At 50.6% G+C, this 19,580-nt stretch overlaps 7 protein-coding genes across 7 annotated transcripts; 4 read left to right on the top strand and 3 right to left on the bottom strand.

The window, feature by feature from the left end:
- Nucleotides 1-239: 239 nt before the first annotated feature.
- On the top strand, nt 240-2,386 carry FTJAE_7902 (uncharacterized protein; the record flags this gene model as incomplete). Its single annotated transcript, XM_037354664.1, has 6 exons — nt 240-342; nt 709-822; nt 885-1,708; nt 1,773-2,006; nt 2,059-2,237; nt 2,296-2,386. The coding sequence occupies 6 exons, from the start codon at nt 240-242 to the stop codon at nt 2,384-2,386; spliced, it is 1,545 nt and encodes a 514-aa protein (XP_037204990.1).
- A 676-nt stretch (nt 2,387-3,062) lies between these two features.
- FTJAE_7903 (mitochondrial carrier) lies at nt 3,063-4,375 on the top strand (the record flags this gene model as incomplete). The annotated part of the gene is made up of 3 exons (XM_037354665.1): nt 3,063-3,262; nt 3,360-4,104; nt 4,163-4,375. The coding sequence occupies 3 exons, from the start codon at nt 3,063-3,065 to the stop codon at nt 4,373-4,375; spliced, it is 1,158 nt and encodes a 385-aa protein (XP_037204991.1).
- A 1,024-nt stretch (nt 4,376-5,399) lies between these two features.
- FTJAE_7904 (GRD19) lies at nt 5,400-6,027 on the bottom strand (the record flags this gene model as incomplete). Its single annotated transcript, XM_037354666.1, has 2 exons — nt 5,400-5,789; nt 5,887-6,027. The coding sequence occupies 2 exons, from the start codon at nt 6,025-6,027 to the stop codon at nt 5,400-5,402; spliced, it is 531 nt and encodes a 176-aa protein (XP_037204992.1).
- A 1,087-nt stretch (nt 6,028-7,114) lies between these two features.
- FTJAE_7905 (spliceosome-associated protein) lies at nt 7,115-8,772 on the bottom strand (the record flags this gene model as incomplete). Its single annotated transcript, XM_037354667.1, has 2 exons — nt 7,115-7,425; nt 7,479-8,772. 2 exons carry the CDS (start codon nt 8,770-8,772, stop codon nt 7,115-7,117), a joined length of 1,605 nt encoding a protein of 534 aa, XP_037204993.1.
- A 1,240-nt stretch (nt 8,773-10,012) lies between these two features.
- On the top strand, nt 10,013-11,653 carry FTJAE_7906 (uncharacterized protein; the record flags this gene model as incomplete). The annotated part of the gene is made up of 2 exons (XM_037354668.1): nt 10,013-10,470; nt 10,522-11,653. The coding sequence occupies 2 exons, from the start codon at nt 10,013-10,015 to the stop codon at nt 11,651-11,653; spliced, it is 1,590 nt and encodes a 529-aa protein (XP_037204994.1).
- A 1,277-nt stretch (nt 11,654-12,930) lies between these two features.
- On the top strand, nt 12,931-16,069 carry FTJAE_7907 (dolichyl-phosphate-mannose mannosyltransferase; the record flags this gene model as incomplete). The annotated part of the gene is made up of 5 exons (XM_037354669.1): nt 12,931-13,235; nt 13,316-13,605; nt 13,665-13,948; nt 14,002-15,468; nt 15,527-16,069. 5 exons carry the CDS (start codon nt 12,931-12,933, stop codon nt 16,067-16,069), a joined length of 2,889 nt encoding a protein of 962 aa, XP_037204995.1.
- Nucleotides 16,070-17,195: 1,126 nt separating this feature from the next.
- Nucleotides 17,196-19,202, bottom strand: FTJAE_7908 (transport protein; the record flags this gene model as incomplete). The annotated part of the gene is made up of 1 exon (XM_037354670.1): nt 17,196-19,202. One exon carries the CDS (start codon nt 19,200-19,202, stop codon nt 17,196-17,198), a length of 2,007 nt encoding a protein of 668 aa, XP_037204996.1.
- Nucleotides 19,203-19,580: the final 378 nt, after the last annotated feature.

Consider the following 19,580-nt stretch of genomic DNA (forward strand, 5'->3'; position numbering starts at 1 on the left):
CTAATTCGTCCTGCGGCCAAACCTCTCTCAGAAGCTTTGATATCTGTCTCCCTATTCCGTCCTCTTTAGCGCAATCCAGGCAGATCTGTTCGCTTCACAGGGCATTTCAGGGTTCAATCTCGGCTAGGACGTTTGTTGGTCAAGCGTAAGCGCCTCATTCTGCACACGGCATCTAAGCTCGTCTATCAATCTCGACCCTTTGGTCAACATACCACATTTACACCCATCAATCACCCATCATGGGCCATACTTCCGACTCGGAACCTGCAAAACGAAAGCGTGATGTCGATGATGCCGGTGGTCAAGGTCGCGCTCAGCACGCACCTACATCTCTTCAGCAAGGTATGTCTAGTATGACAACAGCCGTCAAGGGCTGCACCATATTGTGTCGCCTCAAATCCTGAGACGTTTCGTTTGTAGCACCACATACGAGACTGCATTGTTTGCCTTGACCTCGCCGTCGTTGCACACTTGCATGTATCTTCGTGTCTCTTACATTCTTCAATGCATGGCGTCGCCTGATGGCGTGCGCAAAACGAGACGGCACTTGAAAAGCCGAATGCTCTTGGTTTGACCCCTCGCCGGAAGTAGCGTTCAGCTCGACTCCTCCAGGGACGCACATGCTTGTTGCTTTTGTATCCGGCTTTTCTGTCTTGGTGCTCTGGCACAGCTTGTTCGCTTGGAGGATATGCTAACCCAACCTCAAAGGCGTTCCCGGTTACATCCACTATCTCCCGAGATCAAATGCATCGCATTTGAGCCTCGTACAGGGTGACGCAGACACATTTGCCGACATCATCGGTCTGATTGGCGAATATGAGAGTAAGGATGCCAAGAGAATCGTCGAAACCATTAATGGGAAACCATTTACTGACGCACATCAGCCGTGTTGGACAGACATGAGAGTCTTGCAGCAAGTCTTGGGGCTAAACTTACCGGCCCAAGACTTTTGAGAGGCATTGAGAAGTTTTTCGACGGGCCAATCAAAACGACACCGCTTCAGCCATTCTCCAACCCTATAAGTTGGCTGGATGTAGTCAGTTTTGCGAGATCAAACCCAAAGGATTTTACCCTCGTTCAAAAGGCGGATGGCACCCGATGCTGCCAATTTGTTCTCAAAGGCTCACAGGTGGAGATTATGGAGGACGATTGGCGTCTGGTATGGTCTGGCGCTTTGGATCGGTTCCCCCTTGATCACCCCCTCGAAGAGGATGAGACGGCAGAACTGGCGACTTTGGATATTCTCGAACAAAGAACATCAATTCTGTACAAGAAGGCTGACGAAGTAGCGGCGAGAGCTCGTATACTCAACCATCGGCTGGGGCAGAGGAAGCAGGATATTCGTCGACGCAGGAGCACACAGGACACACCGCCGTCACGATATCAGCCCACTAACAGTACCGGCAGTAGCAGTTCACATCGAACGGCCAATTTCAGCGCCGGCTATGATTTACATGCAGATTTGCTGCAGCAGTTTCTCGCAGCCTCAGCTTCACCGCCACCATCTCGGTCAACTTCAGTTACAGGAATTCCTATAACCACTTTGAGTCAACCATCTCCTTCGCACAGCGTAACCCACTCTCAAGCGCACGGCCCAAGATACAGTGGCCACGCAGCAGAGACAACAGTGCAGCCTGTGATGGACAGCCGCGAAACAGCTTTCCGGTCTCTGATTACACAAAGGACTGACCAGCTGGGCAAGGGGGATGTGATCAACCCACCGTGCGATCGGTGTCGGCGACTAAGGGTTGAATGCGTTAAACATTTGACAGCATGCTCAGGATGTACGAAAAAGCATGCAAAATGCAGTTGGAAAACAGTCACAGATGATGAGTTTCGACAACTCAAGCGAGACATGGGTCTCAGGGATGAAATGGATATTGATGGGCACTCAGACAGTGGACGAGTTCCTGACACATTGGACCCCAAAGACGGGCATTCAAGTCGACTTGGAGAGAGGCAAGAAGCAGGCAGAACGTCTGGGGATAGAACACCGGGAGCATACGGTACGGATGAGGGTTCGAGACCTCCTAGTCGGGACAATGGACACCTTCCTAGTACAATGGAGCCGTCGACTGCGTCGATGCATCGATTCGATCTAAGTGCAGAACGACATCGGCTCCCTTTTGGTATGGGGCAATCAGCCCGGTCGGATCACGGCAACCATTCGGTCGAGACTTTAGGACCTGGATCAAATGCCACGGGGTTGGCGAGTTCGCTGGTAGCACCTTCGAACAGTACGTATAGGGGTAGTGATGGTTCGTTGAATCCTTCAGCCAGCTGATACTGCATCAGTCAGAATAGCCCCGTTGGCGTTTTACGCATGAAAGTACCTTGCCGACTTGTCAGAGTCAACACATGGAAATGGTTTGACAAGGAAGAATAGTGTGCGAGAAGAAGTCAACGTTTTACGAATATGATGAATACAAAGACATTTAAAATCTGCTTCAGGCATCTCACCACTTTTAAAGAACTGCTGCCATTAGTGTTTCGTCATATTGATCTTGGCTTTAATCGGCTTTACGTGTAGAAGCCTCTGACCCACTTACAAGGCACTACCAGGTAGGGCACTTTAGTTGCTGTCGAAAAGAATACGTACCTTGAAGACCCGCCAGCGCCACTTCCATTGCGGATCCAATCAAGACGCATCTCATCCAGTGGCAGCCGTAGAAAAAAAGTTTTGGCAGGATGCGATTAGATAAGGCACTAATGACCTCTTCTACCGCTAACGAGGTGCCACTGCTGCTAATGCTTCGCTGATTCATGAAAAAGATTCTCCATCTTTTTCCAATCACCAGAGGCGATTCCTCTTCTTCAACAAATACTTGGCGACTGCCCGGGCCTCGTCTTACCGCTCACTGTTGATCGTACTACGTCTGCTTTCTTAATTATACGGGACCGACAGGGTTCAGTACAGGCCGCGCTAATCCACCGACGGTGCCGCGCAAAATCGAAATTCAACGACGAGTCGACTGAGGAAACAAGTACAAGCAACAGAACAAGCAACATTGACGGAGATCAAGACTCTCCTCTTACTTCACGCCTGAAAACTGCACCTTACCATGTCACACCATCAGCCTACGTCGCACGTCATGTCGAGCGGCGACGAGAAACCATTCCATCATTCCCATTCACCAATCGATCACTCGGCACTCATCCAGTCACGCGAGACTGGCGATGTAATTCCCGACGACACCCCTATCCAGGGAAATGTCAAGGCATTACCCTTTGCTAAATCATGGGTTCACATGTTTGCTGGCGGGTATGTAATCCTCCGTATGGCCCTCAACTAGCTTGCGACAACTTGTCGTAAGACTAATTTGCGGGGAACTACGAGACTGATTTGATTGTGTTCATAGTGTTGGAGGTATGACTGCCGCTGCAGTTACAGCCCCTCTCGATGTGTTGAAGACTCGATTGCAATCCGATTTCTACCAGGCCCAGATCCGAGCTCAACGCGAAGCTCAAGCTCAAGTCATTGGCCGACTAAACCCTGCCCGGGCTGCTCTATATCATCTGAACGACACACTCCAGATTCTCGGCTCAGTATATCGGAATGAGGGTTGGCGAGCACTCTTCAAGGGTCTTGGCCCTACCTCAGTTGGAGTTGTACCAGCTCGATCCATCAACTTCTATGTCTACGGCAATGGAAAACGCTTAATATCTGAGCATTTCAACAATGGTGTAGAAGCGCCATGGGTCCACCTATCGGCTGGTGTAGCAGCCGGTGTCATTACCTCAACGGCTACAAACCCCATCTGGATGATCAAGACTCGGTTACAGCTGGACAAGAATGTTGCAGCTGGCGGTGCGCAAATGCGCAAATATCGAAACAGCTACGACTGTATACGTCAAATTATTCGGGACGAAGGTATTCGAAGTCTCTACCGTGGCATGAGTGCTAGTTACCTCGGCGTGGTAGAGTCGACGATGCAATGGATGCTCTACGAGCAAATGAAGGCATCTCTAGCTCGCAGACACAACGCGATCGTCCGCAGTGGTCGTGAACTGACTTGGTGGGATAAGACTGTCGACTGGACTGGAAAGGGTTTCGCTGCTGGAAGCGCTAAGCTGGTCGCCGCCGTTATCGCCTATCCCCACGAGGTACGTCATCGGTTTGACTCATTAGAATCCTCACAGAATACTAACGAGTCTGAAATAGGTTGCGCGAACACGACTTCGACAAGCGCCTATGGAGAATGGACTGCCCAAATACACCGGCCTTGTTCAATGCTTCAAGCTTGTTTGGCTTGAAGAGGGTGTCATGGGTCTGTATGGAGGTCTGACACCTCACTTGATGCGAACAGTACCTAGCGCCGCTATCATGTTTGCCATGTATGAAGGCATCCTTCGACTGTTCCATACACCTGCGTAAAGCATTCCATGAATGAGCAACGCACTGATTCGACACAAAGCGATCAAAAACTAGGGCGCTACCTAGAACCGAGCCGCTCATCGATGTCCTGTAACACTATCCGACACGAGTCGCTATGAAGCTTTGAAAGCTTCACAAACACTACTCGCTCTTGTATCAATGTACAACACCCGAGGTCCTCAAACGAAGCTGGGACATGAAGAATTACGAGAAACTAACAAAAAGGGGGATGGCGTGGCTAAGGCGTATTTATTTTTCGGCGTTTGGCGAGTGGATGGATCAGTAGAGGGGGAAATGTAAACACCTACACTCATGCTTATGCTCATGCTCATGCTCACGCTCACACAAAGGCCATGTACGAGATTATGTATAATAGGAGAGGCGCCTCTATTTTTGGATATCGTCACGCATTGGCGATATCGTCACAAACTTATCCTCGTCCTGAGAAGGAACTCTCTCCGAGGGGTGATGATTAGAAGCCAATACGAATGAACATTAAACCACTTTGCTGACTTTGATACTGTGTTCTAAGCAATGCGCTGTAGCTTCATGGTCTGGGTCTCATGAGTCGAATCACTCTTGTTATTCAGAGCAGATGATATGAATACAAGATAGCCCATCAGCCCATCAACGCCCCAAGCTAAAGAAGGGAGTTCCAGAGCTTCGAATGCAGTGTGGGATGCAAGTTGAAAGAACAGCTTTGGACTGAAAACATAATGACTGGACCAGAGTTTGCTTTTCCCACATGAAACAAAAAGAGAATAGTATGTACATGAAGAGGAACGCCCATTCCACCCTCTCCTGTCGTTTCGTTTTCTTTTCGTTTCCTTGACTCTTTCCATGGAGTCACGGGGAGGGCATGTTGTCGAGAAGGGCATCTCGCTGGTTGAGAGCCGGATTCCGCTTACGGAGCTTTCGAGGTTGGCGCGGAGCTGAAGTTGGAGATGGAGAGCGAGAGCGAGAAGAAGACATGGCTTTGAAGGGCCAGATCAGACGGAGGCGTCACCAAGCGTTGCGATCCCAGTTAGGGTCTGCGATTCTGTGTCAACCTAGACATCATGATGGCAAAGATGGACATGGCGACAAACTCACCTTGGACAAAGGCAGCCAGGACCTTGCTCCCCGTCTGCAGCAGGGGGTGGCCGACGACGATCTTGAGGAACTTCTCAAGGCCTGCGCGACGACCTTCGATAACATCGTCGCTGAAGCGGTTGGTGAAGACCTTTCCGGGCAGAGGAGGGATAGTAACGCGGGCGCTCTCGCGCTCGAGGATGTCGCGGAAGTACTCGAAGTCGGAGTATCGACGACGGACGCTGCTCTGACGAAGCTTGAAGGCGGGGATGTTTGTGCGGCAGAGGATCTCGTAGTCTGTGTACATGTGGCGGCCCATACCATGTGTTCTTGGGTTGCGGACCTATATATGGCGCTTTTTAGCATTTCCTGCGTGTATTGCTTGTCCGTCTGACGATGTATGGTCGCGGATATGGCGCATGAGGGACAAGAGAGCGCACCTCAATCTCTAAAAAGTTCTCTGGAGGACCGTAGATCTCGTCAAAGCTCTGCTGTCGCGTATCGGGCATAGATTGCAAGATTGGTCGGTGGAATTGTGAGCCGGGCGCATCGAGGCCGGAGTTGTCCTGATCGGACGCCATATTTGGTGATGTTGGAGAGAGTTTAGTCGTTAAAGTATAAATATTAAGAGCTAGAGGTGTATGTCGCAGTCGGTTATCGGCGCAAGGAAGCGGTTGAGGCTGGTGGTGATGTTGTATAGAGTGGAGAGAGTGATGTTCACTCGAGTTCAGGCTGTCGCATGAGATGAATGAGGTCGGAGGTAGAAGTGGAAGAGAGTGGAAAGAAAGTGGAGGTGGGGGAACCAGGACAGGATAGGGCGGCGGGGTACTTGAGCAACTGGTGGAGGACCAGGGTAATCATAAGTACCTTTTTGTCGTTTCCTTGGTCAGTGATATGACTGTTCAAGAATATGTGCATTGTCGGGTATTAAAGCCTGTTTCGGGTCACTCGGGCTCCGTTTTGTTGATTGATGATTTGTTTGTGTAACCATGAGCGTTACGACATTGCATCGTACAAGTCAGAACGAAGACGGAGATATCCAACCAATAAATAAGCATGAGACTTAAATATAGTGGCTGATGTATTTCTGAGACAACATTGGTTCATTTTACATCCATGTGAGTATTGGATATTGCGGAAGAATTGATCACATTGTTTTATATTCAAGTAGTAGGGCTCTGAGGTGCTCCTTAAGAGCTTCAGAGCGACAGTCTAGAAGGCTTCATTATATAGTATCGATCCAAGCTGCGTTGACGCGGGACATCTTTACTTCTGATTCAAGCATTTGCCCATCATGAGCATGGTCAATGGTCTGTCTGTCTGTCTTGCGACATGACATGACATAACATAACATGGTACGGCCGTAGTTGAAGGTGTACGTTACCGTTCGTCTCCTGGCAGCCCATTCACCCAATTATCAGCCAATCTACTACCCCAGACATTCTCAGCTGCATCAAACAAGTATAAGCCCATATGATTAACGAAACGCCATGCGCCAGATGTGCCTCACCTTGGGGCCTCAACCTACAACGCCTACCGCGACATGTAGTTTTACACATGATCCGTGTACACGAGAACGCCATGCTCCCTTGAGGGGCTGGCCTGTTTCTCTACTTCTTCGTCTTCGTCGTCTCCGATCGGGTACAATCTGCCCATCGACCGAGTTCCTCACTTCTTGTCAGCGAACTTTTGGTGAATAGCGCGGATCTGATCTTCGACGTTAACGTTCTGCATATGACCCAGCTGTGCTTGGCTCTTGGCATCCATGGCGCCATCGTAGCTGTGAATGGCAGCCTTCTTTCGGCGCGCTAGCTCATCCTCAGAAATGGCCTGTCCAGTGACAGGATCGAAAACGTCGCTGCGCTGGCTGGCAAGTCGCTTGAGGTTGTTTGCGACATCGACATGCATGGTGTTGGAGGATGCATAGCGTGTGTCGGCCTTGGCCTTCTGTTCTTTCCAGCGAGGATCGAGAAGTTCGACTAAAAGGAGGTTAGCATTCTGACTGAATGAAATGCAAGGATGGAGCACTTACTTCGCATGTGAGCCTCAAGCTCATTCATAGGGATTTGCTGTTTACAGTTGGGGCATAGCGCTGTCTGGGCACCCAGTCTGTTGGCAGCCTTCTGTGCGGCACGAGGCACGTAGTTCTCCTTGATCTTCATCGGAGGAGCACCACCACGTGCTTCAGCAGTAGCCTGTTGCTTTCGTGCTTGTTGCTCTGCACGTTCTTGAATACGGCGCTCCTCTTCTTCCTCTTGGGCTGATCGCTGCGGTGGCTGTGGTTGCGCTTGTGGAACAGGGGAGTACGGCTGCACAGGAGGGGGCATTTGAGCGGGTTGGTAGGCTGGCTGTTGAGGGGCGATGGGATAGGGGGCGGGTTGATTGGGGTATGCGTTGTAGGTCGTGTCCTCGTCAGGCATGGCTTCCTCAATTCTGAGGCTGGCACTGATAGACGCATTGTTGCGGTCTTCAAGCGAGGCGTACTGAAGATCGGACAGGTTGGTGGGAGGTGGGAGGTTGGCGTGCTCATCGGCCTCGTTGAAAGTGATTGTCTCGACAACAACGAAGTCGCCCCAGTCGATCATCGCAAACTCTTCCTTGGCCTTGACCTCTTCCTCCTCCTTCTTCTGTTTTTCTGATTCGACGTATTTGGCATATTCGGCTCGTTGCTTGGCGCGGTTCAACACAAGGAACTTATCGTTTATGTTGGCTTCGAGCTCCTTTATGCGCTCTTCTTGAAGCTTGCCGCCTTCTCCACCGAGACCACTTGCACGTAATAAAGTTGTATATTGGTCGATAATATGTTGGAAGAAGTTGTGGAGAGTGTGATTAGGGATGAGGAAACCGAATTGTGGGTTACCAGCTTCGCGCTGAGCCAACTGTGTCATAAACTGTCGTCCATTCTTTGCTACAAAGAGAGCCGATAGTTGAATCACATCCAGATCCTTTCGGTTGATGCGAGGCGTTCGCGCGGAGAACAGGTAATCGGCAGGCTTCGGGGGTCCCTGAGGCTTGGGAGCCTCGGCCGCAGGTTCGCCCACGCGACCAGCAGCAATCGCTGTACCACGTCCGCTCCTGACCTCATCTAGTCGCCATTCGTAGAAGGGATGGTAGGCATCGGAAGGGTTGAGAAAGCTGAATTTCGGGTTTGATCGTTCCTTTTCGCGAATGCGATCTTCGAAGACGGCGCCGTTTCGCGCTACGTAGCCGGCTGTCTTTTCAAGAACGTTTCGAATCTCGCGAGGAGGGAGGACTACTCCAGCGGGAGGCTTAATGTCGTCGAGAGCATTGGCGGCGGCATCGCCGTTGGTTGTTACGGCTGCCATTATGAGGAGGACGCGCTGAGAAAGAGGGAAAAGGCTGATGGAGCTGCTAGTGAAAGGCAGGCGACTTTGGAAATTTCGGGGTGTTCTGGCGACGCGAAGCTTTGGTCGGCAAATTGTTGTTCCGGGTAGTTTTAGGTGTCTACCGCGATCACCTCAACTTTGGCGACAACTTTATTTCGACTTTGCTAGTAGGCCTATTTCCATGAGAATTAACGAACTTTGGCTATTCTAGTAGCTGGCGTCTTAAAAACCCGTTATTTGTTCTTCTGAAATCAAACAGTACTTGAAGGCCAGGACATCGTATGCAACAGTCTCGATCAATAGGTGCTTTGGCTCACGACATGGCAATATCTTGCGCCAACTTCTTCCGTTGAACAAGCACTATACTTGTTTAAGTCGTTAAACCTATAGTAGTCAACAAATATCATATCCGGGATAAGCTATTTGGGACTATACTTGAACAGTCAGTTAATGTACAAGAGCTTCTGTGGCTTAGTTGATGGTTGAGATACCGATACTATTGGCCAATATTTCATGATGTTAATTGGTTATATCCTGAGTTACATGCCGTGATGACACGCACCGTCCAGAGTGTAAGTTAGTAGACACTGGTTTCTGCAAGAAGTGTCTAAAGATAATCTGCCTCTATCTGTGACAGGTTTCTCCCGTAATTCGATTCTTCAACGGCTGGCTACCTTGGTGGTCATATCAAACCCTGGAGGGCTACCGCTTTAGGCCATGATTGAGATATAAGCCATCAACTTGAAATGCCCAATCTTTGGCTTATCGTGTGTGTTCCTTCGGATTACTTCCACAACTCCACGCACAATGTCGGTTAGCATCTGCATCTGAATCTGGATACCCCGCAATACCCTAAATGACGTTTATCGTCTACCACGGAGCATTCGCCGTTTTCCCCGACCTACAACCCAGGCTGGCATAGTATCTTTCAACACACCACCGGTATTCGGCATTCAAAACCGCGATCCAGAGTCCAGACCTGTCAAGTCTATCAGGGGGTCTTATCAATAGCCTCATTGATGGCAAAGTCTGGTTAAATGCCAAACAAGATTCTTCCAGTGAGAAAAAGTAAAAACACCTGCAAAACTGGACTGGGCTCTCAGTACAACGCTTCTCCGTCGTCGACACAGCTGTCGAATACATCCCTCCTCTCCTTCATGAAATGAGATGCCGAGACAATTCCTCAGCGCAGCTTTGAACCTCATATAAGTCATTATCGATGGAGTTGACAGAATGGAGAAACTCTGCCCTTGAGGCTGCCTCTCAGTCTCTGTTTGACGAGAGCTCCACCCGGTCCGAAGATGCCAGTGTCCTATTAGTCCTGCTCTCATTCTTTTCGCCATGCGAGAAAATTCCCCCGGAGCTATTTACACGGGGGTCAACACCTCGGAAACGATGGACGATCGAGGGAGAAGTTGAGCTTGTTGACGCGACCAAAGTTGGCCTGGCCTCGTGGCTGATCGACATACTGGCAGATGACCAACGACTTACACGAGCCTTTCGTGAACTATGTCAATTGGCAGCTCTTCTCAAGTATCCAGATGAGACGTATCATTTGAATGAAGATATGTCAGCGAGAGTCCACCGAAGCCTTGCTCCAGATGCGCTCCCGTTCTGGCGGCAACAGGCTTTGATTGTGGCATACAGAGCCATACCCTGGAAGTACATCGAGTTCCCGTGAGTCTGAAATCAATATCCAGCGAGCTTGAACCGCTGACACTACACAAGAGAACCCGTGGTTAAATCATTCTTACCGCATCTGCATCATGTTGCTGAGGCATTCCACGACTGTTTCGATGAGCTGCCTACAGCCACCAGAACCGACTTCATGCTCACACTCATTGAAGCTTTCCGGTTTCCAGACATGGCGTGGAAGTACTTCGCTATTGGCCAGGCAGAATTGGCTGCTGGGCGCTTGAGGGATACACACCTCCGCCTCTGCATTGGCCAAACCAAAGCAGTCCTGGGACGTCTCAGTGGAAACATGGATGAGGCGACAGAAAGTCTTGAGGACTTCATAATCAATGACCCTGCAGCCGCTGTGAACAAGCGCATAAGCTGTGAGGTTGGGGTCGCTATTATCCAACGTTCCCTAAACTCAATCCAAGTGGCGGATCTGTCAACTGCGCAGAGGCTATTGGAGGATTGGAACCCGCTTGGCGATGAGCCTTCGCCTCTGGAAGAGATCCTCAGTTTCCGTAAACACTCACTGCTGGGAAGGGTCAAGCGTCTACAGGGCAACTTCGATGAATCTCTAAAGTTGCTGGAGATAGCACACGAAGTGTCGCAGAAACCGAGTCAGCTCGTCTTTGATGAGGATCTACGGGATCTGACATGTGATTTAGCCGATGCTTTAAGAGAACTTGACGAGCCTATGATAGGTGAGGGTTATCTTCGTGACGAGATTATACGGCGTACTGAGAGGCCTGACCCTTTGACTGGCAAATCGCTTCTTGAATTGGCTTTGTCAGAGGCTCTTTTCGCCCAGGAACGCTACGAAGAGGCAGAAAAGATATGCGTCAGCATCGAGTCTCGGGCTAGTCTTCTGAAGTACGAAAGACTCCGAGTATACGTCATCTTGGCAAAGCTGTCGCACATCAGATCGGATTTTGAGGTTGCATTATCTCGATGGAGTGAGGCGATGCAGGCACTTCAAGAATTTTCCTTGGTGGATGGACAGGTACAGACCATTATATCGGCGTCAATGGCTGATGTGTTGGACGCCCAAGGTCACAACTGGTTGACGCGGGAATCTCCTCGCAGGGCGTCACTGAACGAGTTGGCAAAACCTGAAGGCGTTCCGCATTGGATTGCTGGTTTTCGACAATGGGCAGATTACTTGCAGTCTCGGGGTCGATAGGACTTATAGTCTCGTCTGGGATTGCAGCACCAAAAGTCAATGATGTTATCATGAGTAAGGTATATATATGTTGGAATTGAGATACCCTATATCAAGGTCAATGGTTGGGTTGGACAAGGTACCCCAGCGGTAATAAACACGACACGATAAAGTAGAAGGAAAAGTTTCATGGTCTAGAACCGCGTGTTTCAAGTAGTGCGTAGCAATTTGGAGATCAAGGGCAGAAAAGGGGTTAAGTTGTCCGTGTACCTGAAGGTTTAGTGTCGTTTTGTTTGGAGCTGGAGCCACATTCGAGGGAGCCGGGCCCCTGTGTGGCTGTAGTAGCTGAGTAGGTAGCCACATCTACCAAGACTCTCGAGGCATGGTAGTATAGAGATAAGGTACAGAGGCATGAGTCGGAAACAATGCAGTTACATGTATTATTCACGTACAGAAGCCTCATGACAAGCCATTGTCGATCTCGAATGCCAAACACGTTTGCGAGAGCTGAAACCAGTCGAGCTGTCCTCAGAGAGCTATCGCCAATGGTCGATATTCACAGGTCTAATGGCGCCTGCTGAAGCTCTGCTCTGAGCCTAGCGCTGCGGGGACGCCAGGGGATCTCCACGGGCGGGGCCGGGTTTGATTCGCTGCAGGGGTAAAGGGATGTTAGGGAGAGCATCCACTGGGCTGACGCTGACATGTCCCGTTAGTTAGACGGGAGGTCAGAGACAGGAACGAACCGAAGAGGCCACTGTAGCTACAACTTTTTTTTTCTCAAGAGCCCCGAGGAACCTGGAAGGAAACGGGTACGACGCTGGACGCGACTGCTCGTATCGTACTGCAACCATCAATTTACCTATCACCGTTTATAGGTGCAGTCTCAGCCCGCTTAAGGCCATTGCTACTGTAGCTGAGGTGGTGCTAAAATATCCCCTGAAGCTTCATCATCCCTCTTTTGCCCACTTCCCTTTTCATTTTCTTACTCCTTGCAAACCATCGCCCAACATCCATTCTTCTTCCCCCCCAGGCTTTTTTACATCGCCTATCGTCCGTTGATATCCGTATCACAACGGCGGTCTGCGATTGAGTTTTGGGTCCTTTTTTCTCTTCCATTTTCTATTCTTGTTCACTTTCTGTTTAGCCAAGAACCGGCCATCGATGAGGCATCTCTAGATCCTTCCCGGTCTCTGTTATAGCTCTTCTTCATCAACCCTCGTTACGTCGAACCAACGATTTGGACTTAGAGTCCCCTAGCGATCGAATTGACCCGAATTCTATATTGATACTCGATTACCATGGCTCGTACGAGGGGCAAGAGTCCCCAACCGCCAGCCAAGGCCCCGACGCCTGTGACAGAGAAGCAGCCTTTTGCAGCTCCTCCTCCTCCTCAGCCGCAGACCACTGCTGTCACCACCAAGAACAAGCCCAAGCCTAAGAACACCAAGAACACTTCGTACCAGTCCGATGGCGTTGAGGATAACGATGTCTTCCTCCTCCCCCTCTCCGACTATTGGGTAGCCTTGGCCCTCATCCTCGTTGCTACCCTCGTTCGCGTGTACAAGATCTATCAGCCCACAAGCGTTGTCTTTGACGAGGTCCAGTGCGTTACCCCAGCCAGCTGAAGCTCTGATGCAGCTTCCACCCCGTCTATTCCATCAATGCGCTAACTTATATATCAAGCTTCGGTGGCTTTGCTACAAAGTATATCAAGGGCAAGTTCTTCATGGACGTTCACCCTCCCCTGGCCAAGATGCTCATTGCCCTTACCGGATGGCTTGCTGGATTTGATGGAAGCTTCGACTTCAAGGAGATTGGCAAGGACTACATTGAGCCTGGTGTTCCCTATGTCGCAATGCGAATGTTCCCTGCTATCTGCGGTATTCTCCTGGTTCCCTGCATGTTCTTCACTCTCAAGGCTGTTGGTTGCCGTACAATGACTGCTACCATGGGAGCTGGCCTGATCATCTTCGGTTCGTATCTCTCCTGGCCCTTCAACTGACCTGGAGAACTTCTTGCTAACTATCTGCAGAGAACGGTCTTCTTACCCAGGCTCGTCTCATCCTTCTCGATTCGCCTCTTGTCGCCGCGACCGCTTTCACCGTCCTCTCCTTTTCTTGCTTCACCAACCAGCATGAGCTTGGCCCTTCCAAGGCTTTCCAGCTGAGCTGGTGGTTCTGGCTTGTTCTTACTGGCCTTGGCCTGGGTATCACCGTCAGCATCAAGTGGGTTGGACTCTTCACCATTGCTTGGGTTGGATCCCTCACTCTTCTTCAACTCTGGGTCCTTCTCGGTGACAACAAGAACGTGTCCATGGTAAGCACTTAATTTATATACGCAAACGAACATGGTTACTAACGGATGGACAGCGTCTTTTCACTAAGCATTTTATGGCTCGTGTCTTCTGTCTTATCATCATTCCGCTCACCTTCTACATGGCCATGTTCGCCATCCACTTCGTCTGCCTCAAGAACCCTGGTGACGGTGATGGCTTCATGAGCTCCGAGTTCCAGGCCACTCTCAACAACAAGCGTATGAAGGATGTCCCCGCCGATGTTATTATGGGTAGCCGTGTCACCATCCGCCATGTCAACACTCAGGGTGGTTACCTCCACTCTCATCCTCTCATGTACCCTACAGGTAGCAAGCAGCAGCAGATCACTCTGTACCCTCACAAGGACGACAACAACGTGTGGCTCCTTGAGAACCAGACTCAGCCTCTTGGAATTGATGGCCAGCCCATCAATGGCACCAAGGCCTGGGACGCCCTTCCTGAGCCTCAGTACATCACCGACGGTACCGTCCTTCGTCTTTACCATGGTCCCACTCATCGCCGCCTTCACTCTCATGACGTTCGCCCACCTATCACTGAGGCGGACTGGCAAAATGAGGTTTCTGCCTATGGTTACGAAGGATTCGAGGGAGATGCCAACGATTTCTTCCGTGTTGAGATTGTGAAGAAGAAGACATATGGATCTGTTGCAAAGGAACGTCTTCGCACTATCGAATCCAAGTTCCGTCTTGTTCACGTCATGACTGGCTGTGTCCTATTCTCCCATAAGGTCAAGCTCCCTGACTGGGCCTCTGAGCAACAGGAAGTTACTTGCGCCCGAGGCGGAACTCTTCCCAACAGTCTGTGGTATATCGAGGGTAACTCTCACCCTCAATTGCAGGGCGATGTTGAGAAGGTCAACTACCGCAATCCTGGTTTCTTCGGCAAGTTCTGGGAACTCCAGAAGGTCATGTGGCGAACAAACGCCGGTCTCACTGACTCTCACGCCTGGGATTCTCGCCCCGAGTCGTGGCCCATTCTCCGCCGTGGTATCAACTTCTGGGGTCGTCAGCATAAGCAGGTTTATCTCCTCGGAAACCCCATCATTTGGTGGTCTTCCAGCGTTGCTGTTGCCATCTGGGTCGTCTTCAAGGCTATTGCTGTTCTCCGCTGGCAGCGCAGCTGCAATGACTACTCCAACACTACCTTTAAGCGGTTCGACTACGAGATTGGTACTTCAGTTCTTGGCTGGGCTCTGCACTACTTCCCCTTCTACCTGATGCAGCGTCAACTTTTCCTTCATCACTATTTCCCTGCTCTCTACTTTGCGATCATTGCTTTGTGCCAGCTCTTTGACTACGCCACTGCCCGCATCCCCGGAGCCGGTGCTCGTGATACCGCTTTGATCAACCGTATTGCTACTGTCTCATTCCTTGTCCTGTCGGCTGCCGTCTTCATGCTCTACTCACCCCTTGCCTACGGAAGCCCTTGGACCAAGGCCGACTGCAGGCGCATGAAGCTCTTCAACACCTGGGACTTTGACTGCAACACCTTTTATGATAGCGTGAGTTTCACACTGAGAACATTGACAAGATATGAGCCTTGACTGACATCTTCAACAGTATGACAAGTACAGCGAGGTCCCCTCCATCAGCTCATCTGTAGTCCCCACCACCTCAGCAGCCAAGAATGTTGAGCCCAAGCAGGAGGAGGCCCCTGTCTCCCAAAAGCAAGAAGAGGCTGTCATCTCTGGAGCCCCTCCTGCTCCTGATCAGGCCCAGGTTGAGCACCGAGTCGTTGCTAAGGAGGAGAAGGTCGAGTACCGTGACCAGGATGGCAACCTCCTTGACCCCGAGGAGGTCAAAGCTCTTGAGGGCAAGGTTGAGTTCAAGACCAAGTACGAAACCAAGACACGCGTTGTTGATGAACAAGGCAACGAAGTCCAAGAGCCTGCCGAGGGCTGGGACCAGAACCTGGCTGGTGTTGCTCCTCCTCACCCCGACGTCGAGGGTGTCAATAGCGAGACCGTCAAGGGCAAGGATGAAGGTGCCGCCGCTCCTCAAGATGTGGCTGCCAGCAAGGATGGTGAGAAGGAGGCCGAAGAGGCCAAGGCTAAGCCTGCCAGTGAGAACCAGCAGGATGCCACCATCAAGGAAGAGCTGTAGAGTGCCCTAGGCTCAGTCTCATCCAGCAAATATTTCCAGGTCACTAATAACCCTTCCTTTGCTCTACGACCAACCTCATTTAAACCTCGCCACACTTCATGTAACATCATGTACTCTATCACTTACGACTTATGGAGGGAGGATGGGAAGTTCCCTGGTGGTCTGATATTAGAAGGCTGGAAAGCAGAAAGCAATGTCTTGTTCTGAAAGAGATATTATAGAAAACATATAAAAAGAAGGAGGAGATGAGGTTACGCGGAAACCAGAACCAGAACGTCTAGCAATGACGTACTCTCATTTGTTGGCTTATGTCGAGGGTAATACTGTGGCATCGGTACGATTGGCAGCGATGTACACATTTATCACGTAATACATTTTCATGTTCAAGTTCAAGTTCAAGTCTTGTCTAGTTTGTAGTGAAGAATGAATGATTGTAGTGTTCCTGATGTATAATTTCATTAGTGCAAGCCTCGGAAGCTATCGAGAGTCCAACAGCCCGATAGTTCAAGTTCGATACCAAAGAGTGTTACAAAGGACAAGTCTGTTGTAGTTGGTATCATATCTATTACTACTACAACTAAAGGGCATCGTCAGAGGGCATGCTTGACGGCCTTGAGTAATCTATTGTGTAAGAATGCCAAAGCATGCCTGCGTATTGTGCGCTCTTGTTGCGCAATATCAGCAACCCATTCATGAACGCTCTGGATAACAAGAAAAAGCAAAGGATAAGTACGTCATTCCAAAAAGAAAGGCCCATTTCCCATGTCGTTGCGCCGCCCCGAATGAATGATGCGCATATTTCCATCAAACGCCAGCAATGAAATTCCCCCATCTGAGAAAAACGCGCGCAGTCATAAACGACCAAATGTTTGCTTGCTTCCAATCCTTCCATCCATCCAATTTCCGTGCCATATTCGTTCAAAAAGGAAATATTAGGGGCCGATTTACCATCCCCTGAGCTCATAATATTTGATCCCACCAGCCCATAGAGTAGTAGCACCGAAAAGGTGCAATCCAAAACAATGCATGCGATCCTGTAGCCCAAAATAGTATACATAGTCATACACAAAGTCCACTGTGGTGTCGATATCACCGACTCCAAGGGAATTTGAAGGATGTGAGGTTTTTAATCCGTAGTCGGAATCGTGATAGAAAGTCGCTTCGTTTCTTCCGAACCAGAGTTGCTCTTCACATCAAGACTCTGGACGGAGCTGCGCACGCTCCTGGCTCCATCAGTTTGCATAGGAGGTGTGTGTGGCTCCTCGATCGGGCCACTCTTTGTTGTATCGCTTCGTGTCCGTTCTATCGTCATCGGTGGTGTTTGAAAGCCAGGAACTTCGAGATGGTCAGACCTCAAACTGCCATCATGGCTGTTACGCGGGCTCTTTTCCATGTCGACAGAGAGGGGCGCCGGGATGCATGGAATAACACCACCACCAATGCGAGACCAGAACATCTGCTCCCTCAGTCGTACACTCTCCTCCCAGGCAGCCTTCTCGTGATCCTCATTGTCCGCTCGCCAATGACCATCCTTAACCATACGCAAGAAGCCCAAGAAGTCACAAGTCGACCGTACGCGAGTCAGGCAGTACTTGCACAACGGGTGCCGTTGAGCAGAATCGGTCTCACTCGTTCTGAATCGATGGTTTCGTAAATACTGAGGGTCCTTACGTGAATCACCGCAGAGTGCACATGGGTAAAATTGCGGCTTCGTAAGTGCCACAAGACTGCCAGTGGTTGGCACGGGCTCAACCACCAGAGATCCGTCAGCGATGGCGGCGATAACGGATCGACGAGCCAGCCATGATAAGCCTGGAGCCATATCTAGACGAAGTGTAGGCTCGATATCTTCTGCCAGAACTCGCTTATAAAACTTTGTTTCCCTCAAGCTCGGCAGAGGGGTAGCTGATGCATTTGAAGCAGCGCTGACGGTAGAGGCTGGTGTGTTGGGAGACTGAGGTGCACTTCCGGCCCCAGCAATAGGTGTGCCAAGTGAGGTGGTTGAGGCGTTGGAGGGATGGGCGCTCGATATCGAACCACCAAGTCCAAAGCCACTTAAAGCATTCAGAGCACCGACTGAACCTGAAGAAACGCGGCTGCCAGGGCGATTTCGAGAAGTCCGTGCGAGTATAAGAAAATCGTCATAAGACGGCAAATCGGTTCGCAGGACAGGTTGGACAAGATGTGAGAAGCTGGTCGGGTGAGCAGGCTCGACGGGAGCGCTCCAGAGTGAAGCAGCAGGCTCCTCAGTTGAAGATCGAAGATCGTCACGAGTATCAGGTTTTGTCAAGCCGGGAGAAGAGGGAGCAGTGGGGTTGTTGTGATCTCCTCGTTCCGAAGCCATATGTTCCATAACGTGCTTGAGCTCGACAAGTTGCTCCTGTTGAGATTTTAGAATGCTCTCAGTATCGGCAAGCTGAGACTTGAGCTGGTCATTCTTGCGTTGAAGAGCCTCATGGTCAGCCTTGGCCTCTTCCTTGGCAGCAATCACCATTTTGTTTGCTTCCTCAAACAATGCCGCTGTAAGATTCTCGAGCTCCTGCTCAATCTTCTTCTTTTCCATTTCTGTGTCAATTCGCTTTTGACGTTCCGCGGCAACCTTGGCCTGCCACACCTTCTTTTCGTCCTCAACGGTGTGCTTGCGAACCCATACGTCACCAGCCAACATTTCGCGTTGTGAGGCATTTTGAGTCTCAAGCATGCGAATCCGTTCCCGTGCAGCATCAAGTTCGTGGCGAGCGGCGGATAAAGAGTCGTCCAGGATGGTTTGGTGATTGATGGCGTTGATGAGCTTATTACTGAGGGTGGCGACTTCGTCATTCAGATCGGGGTGACGACTGGGAGTCGCGACACCGCTGTCATCGGCAGGGCTCATTGCACGGCTTCGAGGATCAGGTATTGTGCTCATCTCATCTCCAAAATCTGTAGGCGGGTTTGGTGAGACAATCGGTAGATGTGTCGAGGAGGAGGATTTGATCGGTGTGTGGTCGGGAGTGAGCGAAGGCGTTCGAGGGTGATAGCTAGGGGTCGCTGCGATGGAGGAGAGAGATCGAAAATGACCTAATGACCGCCGAGAAGCTGGCGATTTTGTCGCGAGTGGTTGACCCCAGCCGGCGGCGGCCGCGGCGGACATTGGAATAAATCTACAGCGCGTAAGCTCAAAGCCGACAAGATGTGGTGGCCAAGTTTGGTGATAGAGTTCGGGCTGGAGAGTATGTGTGACGGAACAAGAGAAGAAGGTGCAAGCGGGTGCGGAGAACGGAGGTATACTGAGTCAAGAATTCAAGATGGCAATGATGGCAACGTACGAGTCCATTGTGATCGGGCGTATGTGTGTCAGTTGGATACGTCCTGTGCTCTCGGCCCGGGCAGAGAGAAAGACGTGACCTGACCTGGCGTGACAGGTCAAGATGAGACGACAAGTCCGTTGGGAGACCGACCAGACGTGGAAAAGTCAATCCCTCAGAGAGTTTGGAGAGGGAATGGAGAAAGATGGGCGGACCCTCCGGAG

The sequence above is a fragment of the Fusarium tjaetaba genome, assembly GCF_013396195.1.
Source record: "Fusarium tjaetaba strain NRRL 66243 chromosome Unknown NRRL66243_c0000163, whole genome shotgun sequence".
In the NCBI taxonomy this organism is placed as follows: Eukaryota; Fungi; Ascomycota; class Sordariomycetes; order Hypocreales; family Nectriaceae; genus Fusarium; species Fusarium tjaetaba.